General features: G+C 44.0%; 1 protein-coding gene across 1 annotated transcript; it reads left to right on the top strand.

Moving 5' to 3' along the window:
- Positions 1-5,184: 5,184 nt before the first annotated feature.
- LOC149976491 (uncharacterized) lies at positions 5,185-12,132 on the top strand. Its single transcript, XM_090204320.1, has 4 exons — positions 5,185-5,370; positions 7,851-8,043; positions 10,942-11,270; positions 11,955-12,132. The coding sequence occupies exons 1-4, from the start codon at positions 5,270-5,272 to the stop codon at positions 12,130-12,132; spliced, it is 801 nt and encodes a 266-aa protein (XP_090060446.1). The 5' UTR covers positions 5,185-5,269.
- The last annotated feature ends 405 nt before the right edge of the window (positions 12,133-12,537 follow it).

Below are 12,537 nucleotides of genomic sequence, written 5' to 3'. Positions count from 1 at the left end.
GAGAGTACAACAATCAATATGTTGATAGAATTTCGGGAGCCATTTCCTCAGAATTGGCTTTGTAAAAAATCCCCAGCTACAATAAATGCAGCCTCAGGATATGTGATATGTGGATTGTTCTCCAGTTCTCCAGTGAACATTCTGTGATGATAGAAGGTGAATGGCTAATGCTACAGTGTGTATTTGCAGCTCTGAATAAGGGTGCGTGGCGCTGGTGGAGGGAGCAGAAAGTGGATGCACGGACCATCAAACGAATCCAGGAGCTCCAGCCTCCTGCTGCAGACGTATTTCTATCGGACGTCAAACTGGCCACCAAGTCTGCCACGGAGCTGTCCTTCATGCTCTTAGACATAGCCAAGGCACTAGGCTGCAACAAGGCAATGAGTCTGGCCTTTAAGTTCGTAACGGTAGGTCACACACCAGACAGTAACAGTAGATCACACACCAGACAGTAACGGTAGGTCACACACCAGACAGTAACAGTAGATCACACACCAGACAGTTACGGTAGATCACACACCAGACAGTAATGGTAGGTCACACACCAGACAGTAACAGTAGATCACACACCAGACAGTAACAGTAGATCACACACCAGACAGTAATGGTAGATCACACATCAGACAGTAACAGTAGATCACACACCAGACAGTACCAGTAGATCACACACCAGACAGTAACAGTAGATCACACACCAGACAGTAACAGTAGATCACACACCAGACAGTAACAGTAGATCACACACCAGACAGTAACGGTAGATCACACACCAGACAGTAACGGTAGATCACACACCAGACAGTAACGGTAGATCACACACCAGACAGAGCCTACCGCCGCAGAGTTTACCATGAATGTGACCTCCGTCTGGGCAATTGCCATTAAAATGTGCATCGTCAAAAGTGCATTGAGCTTGTCAACGATGCGCTGTTGATTGAATCCCGACCTCCATTTTGAATGTATGCACTCCCTGTACTGTAAGTCACGTTGAATTAAAGCCTATGCTAAATGGTATACACATACGGTTCATTATGATCAGGTAGGGCTGCAGAACCTTAACCAAGCATTCCAGGAGCGCACCAAGGAAGCCAGGAAGCTTCTGGCACAGGTGGAGGAGCTGCAGTCTATGGACTGTCGCTTCCAGCTGGCCCAGATAAAGATCCAAGTGGGTGACAATCAGATCAAGATGACCAAGATGGAGGATGAGCTTTCATCAGTCAAGGAGCAGAACAATATTCTACTGTTCCAGATCCAACAGATGCAGGAGACCCCGAAACATCCACGGCCGAAACAGCAGATAGTGGTCGTTGCTCCCACAAAATACGTACAGGGAGCGCCAGTTCTCAACAATCAGCTGGTTCCGCAACCAACTCCCAAGCTTAAGTACTCCAAACGGAGGCCGAAACCAAAGCCGGAGCCGGGCCAGCCTGTTGGCGAAGAAGTGGAAGAAGTGGAGTCTCTGGAAGACATCTCAGTGGATCCAGAAGACATCATCGAGCAGGTGGAGAGGAAGAGCATGGATCTTCTGGAGGCCATCCAGAATTCCGAGCAGTGTGTGGTGTCGATTTCTGGTGACAAGGACAAGGGGAAAGATGGTGAGCTGCTAGAAGGGATGGATGTCGCCAGCAGAAAAGCCAAGGCAGCTGATATCATCAAGCTGTACTGCGATCTACAGAGGTCCATCAGAGACTCTTTTAATGACATGATCACGCAGCTACAGGTAGGAGCACATCAGCATATTGTAGCAAATTTGGGGGGGGGGGGGGGGGGGGGGTAACCCCGGGCCAGAGAATTTCAACCCAACACCTTAGCCATGATGAAAAGAGATCTAAATATCTTGATGAGGTCACTAGGTGTTGGGTGAAGTTTCTTGCATCATACTAGCCGAACATTCTGCCTTTATTTGATTCTTACTGCAGTTTAGGGGCCTTTGTCCCACTGACATTCTCTCACTTGTGGTGATTCCCCTCCAGGGGAAGTTTGACGATGACATCATAGACGTGCCGCTCATGGACAACGACAACAAACTGGACGAATCAGCGTTCTGGGACTCAACCCAGAGAACCCCAGGAGACATGCTGAAGGAGATCAGCAATGAGATACAGAACCAGGACCGCACTGTGAAGGATGTGGGAGCAAACAAACAAGCGCTCTTTGACTTGGAAGGTGAATGGATAGATAGATGGATGAATTAATGAATTAATTAATATATTGCCTCAGCCAATGGAGTTCAACAATACATACATTACAAATCATCAAGAATTAATAACACAACGAATTCTAACAACTTACATGGAAATAAGTTGTTGGAATTGATTGTGTTTTTAATTCTTGATGATTGTTCATGTATGTATTGTTGTACTCCAATGGTGGTCCTCGTTAGGTAAGAAGACTTTGTCAAACGTCAAGGGAAAGAGTCGTCACCACTCCCTGAACATCATCATGGACCAGTTCAAGAACCTCAACGAGATGGGCAAGAAGCAGGTCTTTATTTATTTTTCATTCCAAATGGCACAATGTTCCCTATATAGTGCACTACTTTTGACCCGAGCCCTGTGTGACTACATAGGGAACTAGTGCACTATATAGGGAATAGGGTGCCATTTCGAAAGCACTCTCCGTAACTATAGCACTTTACTGAAATCACTTTATATAAGTATGTACAGTTGAAGTCTGAGGTTTACATACACTTAGGTTGGAGTCATTAAAAATCGTTTTTCAACCACTCCACAAATGTCTTGTTAACAAACTATAGTTTTGGCAAGTCGGTGCATGACACAAGTCATTTTTTCCAGCAATTGTTTACAGACTAATTATTATTATTTCACTATAATTCACTGTATCACAATTCCAGTGGGTCAGAAGTTTACAATCACTAAGTTGACTGTGCCTTTAAACAGCTTGGAAAATTCCAGAAAATAATGTCATGGCTTTAGAAGCGTCTGATAGACTAATTTACATAATTTGAGTCAATTGGAGGTGTACCTGTGGATGTATTTCAAGGCCCAACCTTCAAACTCAGTGCCTCTTTGCTTGACATCATGGGAAAATCAAAATAAATCATTCAAGACCTCAGAAATAGAATTGTAGACCTCCACAAGTCTGGTTTATCCTTGGGTGCAATTGCCAAACGTCTGAAGGTACCACGTTTATCTGTACAAACAATAGTATGCAAGTATAAACACCATGGGACCACGCAGCACCATGGGACCAAATCAATCCCAGAATAACAGCAAATGACCTTGTGAAGATGCTGGAGGAAACAGGTACAAAAGTAGGTACAAGAGTCATTTATCGACATAACCTGAAAAGCCGCTCAGCAAGGAAGAAGCCACTGCTCTAAAACCGTCATAAAAAAGCCAGACTACGGTTTGCAACTGCACATGAGGACAAAGACTGTACTTTTTTTGAGAAATGTCCTCTGGTCTGATGAAACAAAAATAGAACTGTTTGGCCATAATGACCATCGTTATGTTTGGAGGAAAAAGGGGGAGGCTTGCAAGCTGAAGAACACCATCCCAACCGTGAAGCACGGGAGTGGCAGCATCATGTTGTGGGGGTGCTTTGCTGCAGGAGGGACTGGTGCACCTCACAAAATAGATGGCATCATGAGGGAGGGAAATTATATGGATATATTGAAGCAACATCTCAAGACATCAGTCAGGAAGTTAAAGCTTGGTCGCAAATGGGTCTTCCAAATGGACAATGACCCCAAGAAGACTTCCAAAGTTGTGGCAAAATGGCTTAAGGACAACAAAGTCAAGGTATTGGAGTGGCCAACACAAAACCCTGACCTCAATCCCATAGAAAATTTGTGGGCTGAACTGAAAACGCGTGTGGGATCAAGGAGGCCTACAGACCTGACTCAGTTACACCAGCTCTGTCAGGAAGAATGGGACAAAATTCACCCAACTTATTGTGGGAAGCTTGTGGAAGGCTACCCGAAACGTTTGACCCAAGTTAAACAATTTGTAAGGTAATGCTACCAAATACTAATTGAGTGTGTGTAAACTTCTGACCCACTGGGAATGTGATGAAAGAAATTTAAAAAATGAAATAAATTATTCTCTCTACTATTATTCTGATATTTCACATTCTTAAAATAAAGTGGTGATCCTAACTGACCAAAAACACGAAATTGTTACTAGGACTAAATGTCAGGAATTGTGAAAAACTGAGTTGAAATGAATTTGACTAAGGTGTATGTAAACTTCCCACTTCAACTGTAGGTTTATTCCTCGTTCTTTTAGCCTAAGTAGCCTATAGTTGTGGTCGGTATTTACACTGCCTTGTCTTGTGTATGTTTTTATTGTTTGGTTGTTTGTTGTAAATAAACATCTCTCCAGGTGTAAGAGAGAATGTGTTGTAAATAAACATCTCTTCAGGTGACAGAGAAGCAGAGGAGACCCAGAAGATGTTCTATCCTCATGCAGAAGACCCAGAAACGCATCCCCGTGAAGATGGCCGAGTCCAGGTCGTGGACAGACCATGTGGAACGCTACAGCTCAGACATGACGTTGGAGGCGGAGACGTTGATGAAGAGTCGCATGGTGGGAGTGAACCACATCTTTCACGTGGAATCCCAGAGGTAATGTCTGCATCGCAAAGATCACCCTTTCTATTCCCTATATAGGGCAGTCCCCATAGGGCCCTGGTCAGAAGTAGTGCACTATAAAGGGAATAGTGTGTGAGGCACATTGTGGACGAAGGAGTCCCAGGGGTCGGTATGGTTTTACTCAGATCAAGGTTCAAGAGGGGATCATGTAAGAACAGTTGGATCAGTGGTGAGTATAATGTCAATAGGTGGTTCATATAGTTAAACTTGTTGCTTGACTTAACAGTTTTGGAGCTGCGAGACTTTTTACTTCGCATCTCTAGGTTCCTTCCTAGGTTCCTTCCTAGGTTCCTTCTTAGGTTCCTTCCTATGTTCCTTCCTATGTTCCTTCCTAGGTTCCTTCTTAGGTTCCTTCCTAGGTTCCTTCCTAGGTTCCTTCCTAGGTTCCTTCAATCTAGGGAGTTCTTCCTGGCTACTGTGCTTCTGCTTCTGTCTCTACTTGTTCTAGGGTTTACCGGTGTTTAGGCCGGTAAACTGTACAGCACTTTGTGACAACTGCTGATGTAAAAAAAGGGCTTTATAAAATAAATTATGAATGGATTGATTGATTGATTGACGGATGGATTGATTGAAGGGTTCACTTTCTACAGGTCCAACTTGAAGCTGCTCCACCAGGCTGTGGTGAACAGGCATATCTCCCCACAGCTCTACCGCATGCTGAAGGACATAATCATCCAGACACTGAGCAGTGTGGAGAACAGACTACTCTGTCTTATCAGGAGGTTCATAAAGCACAAAGCTCTGCAGCAAGTCAGGTACTATAGGCTGGCTGGCTGGCTGGCTGGCTGGCTGGGTGGGTGGGTGGCTGGGTGGGTGGGTGGGTGGCTGGGTGGGTGGCTGACTGACTGACTGGCAGGGTGGGTGGGTGGCTGACTGGTTGGCTGGCTGGCTGGCTGGCTGGCTGGCTGGCTGGCTGGCTGGCTGGCTGGATTGATGGATGATGGATGGGTGGCTAGTCGGTTGGTTGGCTGGCTGGCTGGCTGGTTGTATGGCTGGGTGGATTAATGGATGATGGATGGGTGGCTAGTCGGTTGGTTGGCTGGCTGGTTGTCTGGCTGGGTGGATTAATGGATGATGGATGGGTGGCTAGTCGGTTGGTTGGTTGGTTGGCTGGCTGGTTGGTTGTCTGGCTGGGTGGATTGATGGATGATGGATGGGTGGCTAGTCGGTTTGGATGGTTGGTTGGCTGGCTGGCTGGTTGGTTGTCTGGCTGGGTGGATTGATGCATGGGTGGCTAGTCGGTTGGTTGGTTGTCTGGTTGGCTGGCTGGCTGGCTGGGTGGGTGGATTGATGGATGATGGAAAGTGGCTAGTCGGTTGGTTTGTTGGTTGGTTGTCTGGCTGGTTGGATTGATGGATGATGGATGGGTGGCTAGTAGTTTGGTTGGTTGGTTGGCTGGCTGGTTGTCTGGCTGGGTGGATTGATGGATGATGGATGGGTGGCTAGTCGGTTGGTTGGTTGGCTGGGTGGATCGATGGATGATGGATGGGTGGCTAGTCAGTTGGTTGGTTGTCTGGTTGGCTGTCTGGTTGACTGGTTTGCTGGCTGATTTAGTTCCTGTCTGGCTTTAACATAGTTTGGTCCCAAAATGGCCTCTAGGTAGTTGTAGGGCAGTGGAGGCTCCTCAGCGGAGGAAGGGGTGGACCATCCTCAGTGATTTCATTTAAAAAAATAGTAAAACATCTAAAAAGTTATACTTTTTAGATAGAACGTAACTAAATATAATCACGTCAACAAATAACAGATTAAAACACACTATTTTGCAATGAAGGTCTACAGTAGCCTCAACAGCACTCTGTAGGGTAGCACCATGGTGTAGCCCGGAGGACAGTTAGCTTCTGTCCTCCTCTGGGTATGTTGACTTCAGTAAAAAACAGAGGAGGCTCATGGTTCTCACCACCTTCCATAGATTTACATAGGTTGTAGGATGTCCTCCGGAAGTTGTCATAATTACTATCAGAGCTCTTGTAGCATGAACTGACATGTCTTCCACCAAATCAAACAATCAGAGAATGAATCTAGTACTGAAAGCATAAGCCACAGCTACAGTGCATAACATGTGGTGAGTAGTTGACTCAAAGAGAGAGAAAGACAATAGTTGAACAGTTTTGAACAAATTGATTTCTTACAATATGAAGGAGAAGCGAGAGAGAGATAGAGAGAGATTGTCATTTTTTCTCCAGTTTCACTTAGCTAGCAAATGCAGCTAGTTAGTTTAGCCTACTCAAACACCCTGCTCAAACAGAGGGATGCTATGCTAGCTAGCTGGCTATAACAGAGGGATGCTATGTTAGCTAGCTGGCTATAACAGAGGGATGCTATGCTAGCTAGCTGGCTATGACTTTCCAACACAACACTGGAACTCTTCCAAGTCCAGGTATGCTTTTGGTTTTAGTAATTTATTGCCACCGGGGCCCGCCAGAGTAACTGCTTACTGACTATACACTGTAACTTTACTGCAGGATTGCAGTGGGTTTACTAACACGTGAGTTATATTAGCTATGTTGACTAGGACGTTACTTTAGCTAATATGGGGACAATGGTGTAGGCTGTATGTAGCGTATGTATGATATGGTTTAGCTTGGAAAGGTTTTTTCGTCTGGTCACATACAGCAGATGTGTTGTGCATTAAAGTCCAAAAGCGAAGGGAAAAGGTGAGAGGAGTAGAGTGCATAGATGCAAGATGGAATACAACGTGTCTGTTATGAAAGTGAACTGTGTTTACGCGTGATCAGGGGTGTATTCATTACGCCGATCCTGTTGAAAAACATTTCTTAAACGGAAGCAAACAGAATGAAATGGGGATAAATGTACCTGAATTTGTCGATCACAAACTCTCATTTGCAACTGTTGGACTAATGATTACAGCCTATATCAGCTAGATGCTGGCAAGAGTGAGCAAGCTGGTATTGAATGTGTCACTGTCTGTCACCTCAATTTTTTTCTCTCAACCTTTTTAGCCACCTACGTTGTAAACTTTCATTCATAAGCTAGGTTGTAGCAACCTCATGATGGGTATAGGGCAAGTGTTTGTATCATGTAGTAGCCGATACCTATCACTATTACATTGAACTGGGTGAATGGAATGTGAATGACAGTCATCCAATATGCTGTAATAGAAATAAGGCCATGCTCATGAAAACAAAAAAACTATGTTGCTGTAGTGAACTATGATACTTGTTTGAAATTGGTCAAATCTAAACGCTAACTACAAATGATTTTTATTACAAAACAGAAACAATCTGAATGCTAGACTGCTCTTGGCGCGTGACATGAGCGATGGACAGGCGGCCAAGGACTTGTACGAGTCCCTAGAAAGACTGGACGTGCACCAATCTACTATGACGAGGCATTGGTCTGAGAAGCAAACTTCCATTGAACTGACACGGACCAGATGCCTGGCGCACATGCTCTACCTCTTCAGTCAGGTTAGGAGGAGTCAATGTGGTTAAGGGGTAGACGTTAATGCAGAAATATAAATAGGAACTTTTAGGAGGGAATTATTTTTTGTTTTTGATACCTCAGAACCAGGATTCTATTCCAAGGTCAGGATTTTTACATATCTAGTTTTTATATACTCTATTATTTTCTACTCTACTCTACTCTATACTACACTACACTACACTACTCTACACTACTCTACAATACTATACTATACTCTACTCTACTCTACACTACTCTACTCTACTATTCTGTACTCTACACTACAATACTCTACAGTACTACTCTACACTACTCTTCTGTACTCTACACTACTCTACTATTCTGTACTCTACACTACAATACTCTACACTACTATACTCTACTCTACACTACTCTACTCTACTATTCTGTACTCTACACTACACTACTCTACTCTACTATTCTGTACTCTACACTACAATACTCTACACTACTTTGCTCAAATCTACTCTACACTACTATACTCTACACTACTCTACACTACTCTACTCTACTATTCTGTACTCTACACTACAATACTCTACACTACTGTACTGTACTCTACTCTACTGCTCTACACTACTATACTATATATACTCTACACCACTATACTGTATACTGTACTCTACACTACTCTACTACTCTACTCTACTCTATTATACACTACACTATTCTACTATACACTACTCTACTCTACACTACACTACTATACTGTACTCTACACTATTCTAATCTACACTACATTACACTACTCTACACCACTATACTGTACTCTACTCTACACTTCTCTACTCTACTATACCCTACACTCTTATACTCTACACTGCTGTACTCTACACCACCTTACTCTACTCTACACCACTACACTCTACACTACTATACTCTACACTACTCTACACCACTATACTCTACTCTACACCACTATAATCTACACCACTATACTATACACTGATATACTCCACTATACTCCACTCTACACCACTATACTCTACGCTATAATACTCTACACTACTATACTCTACACTACTATACACTACACTGCTATACTCTACATGACACCACTATGCTCCACACTACTCTACTCTACACCACTATACACCTCTATACTATACAATACTATACTCTACACCACTATACTCTACACTGCTATACTCTGCATGCCACCACTACACTCCACTCTACTATACTCTGCACCACTATACTATACACCACTCTACACCACCACACTCTACACTACTATACTCTACACCACTATACTCTACACTACTATGCTCTACACTACACAACTATACTATACTCTACTCTACACTACTATACACCACTATACTCTACGCTACTCTAATATACTCTACATTACTCTACGCCGCTATACTCTACTATACTATACTATACACTGCTATACTCTACACTACACCACTACACTCTACACTACTATACTCTACACTACTCTACACCACTATAATCTACACCACTATACTATACACTGATATACTCCACTATACTCCACTCTACACCACTATACTCTACGCTATAATACTCTACACTACTATACTCTACACTACTATACACTACACTGCTATACTCTACATGACACCACTATGCTCCACACTACTCTACTCTACACCACTATACACCTCTATACTCTACAATACTATACTCTACACCACTATACTCTACACTGCTATACTCTGCATGCCACCACTACACTCCACTCTACTATACTCTGCACCACTATACTATACACCACTCTACACCACCACACTCTACACTACTATACTCTACACCACTATACTCTACACTACTATGCTCTACACTACACAACTATACTATACTCTACTCTACACTACTATACACCACTATACTCTACGCTACTCTAATATACTCTACATTACTCTACGCCGCTATACTCTACTATACTATACTATACACTGCTATACTCTACACTACTCCACACCACTATACTCTACACTACTGTACTCTACACTACACTGCTATACTCTACACTATGTTACTATACTATACACTACTCTACACCACTATAATCTACACTACTCTTCTCTACACCACTATACTCTACACCACTATACTCTGCACTACACTGCTATACTCTACATTGCTATACACTACTCTACACTACTATACTCTACACTACTCTACACTGCTATACTCTACTGTACACTGCACTACACTACTCTGTCCTACTCTACTCTACACTACTCTACTCTACTGTACACCACACTACTCTATCCTACTCTACTCTACACTACTCTACTGTACACTACACTACACTACTCTGTCCCACTCTACTCTACACTACTCTACTGTACACTCCACTACTGTACTCTACTCTACTGTACTCTACTCTACTGTACACCACACTACTCTGTCCTACTCTACTCTACTCTACACTACTCTACTGTACACTATACTACTCTGTCCTACTCTACTATACTCTACTCTACACTACTCTACTGTACACTACAATACTCTGTCATACTCTACTCTACCCTACTCTACTCTACTCTACTCTACTCTACTCTACTCTACTGTACACTACACTACACTACTCTGTCATACTCTACTCTACTCTACTCTACTCTACTCTACTCTACTCTACTGTACACTACACTACACTACTCTGTCCCACTCTACTGTACACTACTCTACTGTACACTACTCTACTGTACACCACACTACTCTGTCCTACTCTACACTACTCTACTCTACTGTACACTACAATACTCTGTCCTACTCTACTCTACACTACTCTACTCTACTGTACACTACACTACTCTGTCCTACTCTACTGTACACTACACTACTCTGTCCTACTCTACTGAACACTACACTACTCTGTCCTACTTTACTCTACCCTATCTCAACAGCTGAGAGTGGACTACAACTTGCATCTGGCCGCTCCAGTCCCATGCAACACCAGCCAGGAGCTGCCCCATCCCATCATGACGGTGGTGCCTACCAAACTACAGTGGTCTCTGAGGCCCAGTCCCAGCTCCAATCTTCCATCATCCCTGTCACTGGAACGTCTACCCCCATCTTCACTCCAAACCCCACCATCCACACACCTATACCCACCTACACACCTCGCTTCGCCTGCACAACCACACCCGTTGTCATTGGCACACCATCCCCCATCTTCCCAGGTGCACTTACCCCCACCTTTACCTGAGACATACCCATGGAGCAGTGTTCACAGGTAAGCTACACGCAAACACAACACACTACATCATTTAGCTCAGTGTTTTGTTTACTTTTTGTTTTATCTCGAGGTAAGTTGAACTTTTCAATCTCTAGATAGAACCCTCTGATAATAATTTCTCCCAATATCAGGGACATCAACTACTAACACACCTAACCCTGTATCCCCCAACCACATCAACTACTAACACACCTAACCCTGTATCCCCCAACCACATCAACTACTAACACACCTAACCCTGTATCCCCCAACCACATCAACTACTAACACACCTAACCCTGTATCCCCCAACCACATCAACTACTAACACACCTAACCCTGTATCCCCCAACCACATCAACTACTAACACACCTAAACCTGTATCCCCCAACCACATCAACTACTAACACACCTAACCCTGTATCCCCCAACCACATCAACTACTAACACACCAAACCCTGTATCCCCCAACCACATCAACTACTAACACACCTAACCCTGTATCCCCCAACCACATCAACTACTAACACACCAAACCCTGTATCCCCCAACCACATCTGCTGCTAACACTGTCAACATAACATTCCACACAGAGCACCATGTAATCCTCTGCTTCCTCTCTCTCTCTCTCTCTCTCTCTCTCTCTCTCTCTCTCTCTCTCTCTCTCTCTCTCTCTCTCTGTGTGTGTGTGTGTGTCATAGCGAAAAAGATCAAGGCAAGATGAAGACTCTGTGGCAGGCAGACAAGACGATGCGCTGCATGTGGCTGGCCAGGAAGATCCCAGCCGGGACCTCTAACATCCGCTGTATCCCACGCCTGCTGGAGATGGACGTCAACCGAGGAAGAGTCAACGCAATGCGCACCCTGCACGCTAGGTAATACGGTGGACTGTTTGTGCCACGGATTTAAACCAGAATTGCTCTCTAGGGGCTATCTTTCTTTTTGGGGAACACACTGTACACCCCGCAGGCTAGATTAGGCATGCTACCATGCCACAACGTCCAATTGCAGACAATGCTCTTCACGCCAGGTCCTGTGGACTACCTCAGTGGGTTTGGGACGGTTGTTATTTCTAACCCAGACGCAGTAATAAAAACACCAGGACACATAGAGTAGATGGGGCGGCAGGGTAGCCTAGTGGTTAGAGTAACTAGTAACTAGTAACCGAAAGGTTGCAAGTTCAAATCCCCGAGCTGACAAGGTACAAATCTGTCGTTCTGCCCCTGAACAGGCAGTTAACTAACCCACTGTTCCTAGGCTGTCATTGAAAATAAGAATTTGTTT

The sequence above is a fragment of the Oncorhynchus mykiss genome, chromosome 17, assembly GCF_057628025.1.
Source record: "Oncorhynchus mykiss isolate SJ-2025 chromosome 17, ASM5762802v1, whole genome shotgun sequence".
In the NCBI taxonomy this organism is placed as follows: Eukaryota; Metazoa; Chordata; class Actinopteri; order Salmoniformes; family Salmonidae; genus Oncorhynchus; species Oncorhynchus mykiss.
Note: the sequence above shows the minus strand (reverse complement) of the source record. Positions and strands in the feature narration are given on the sequence as shown.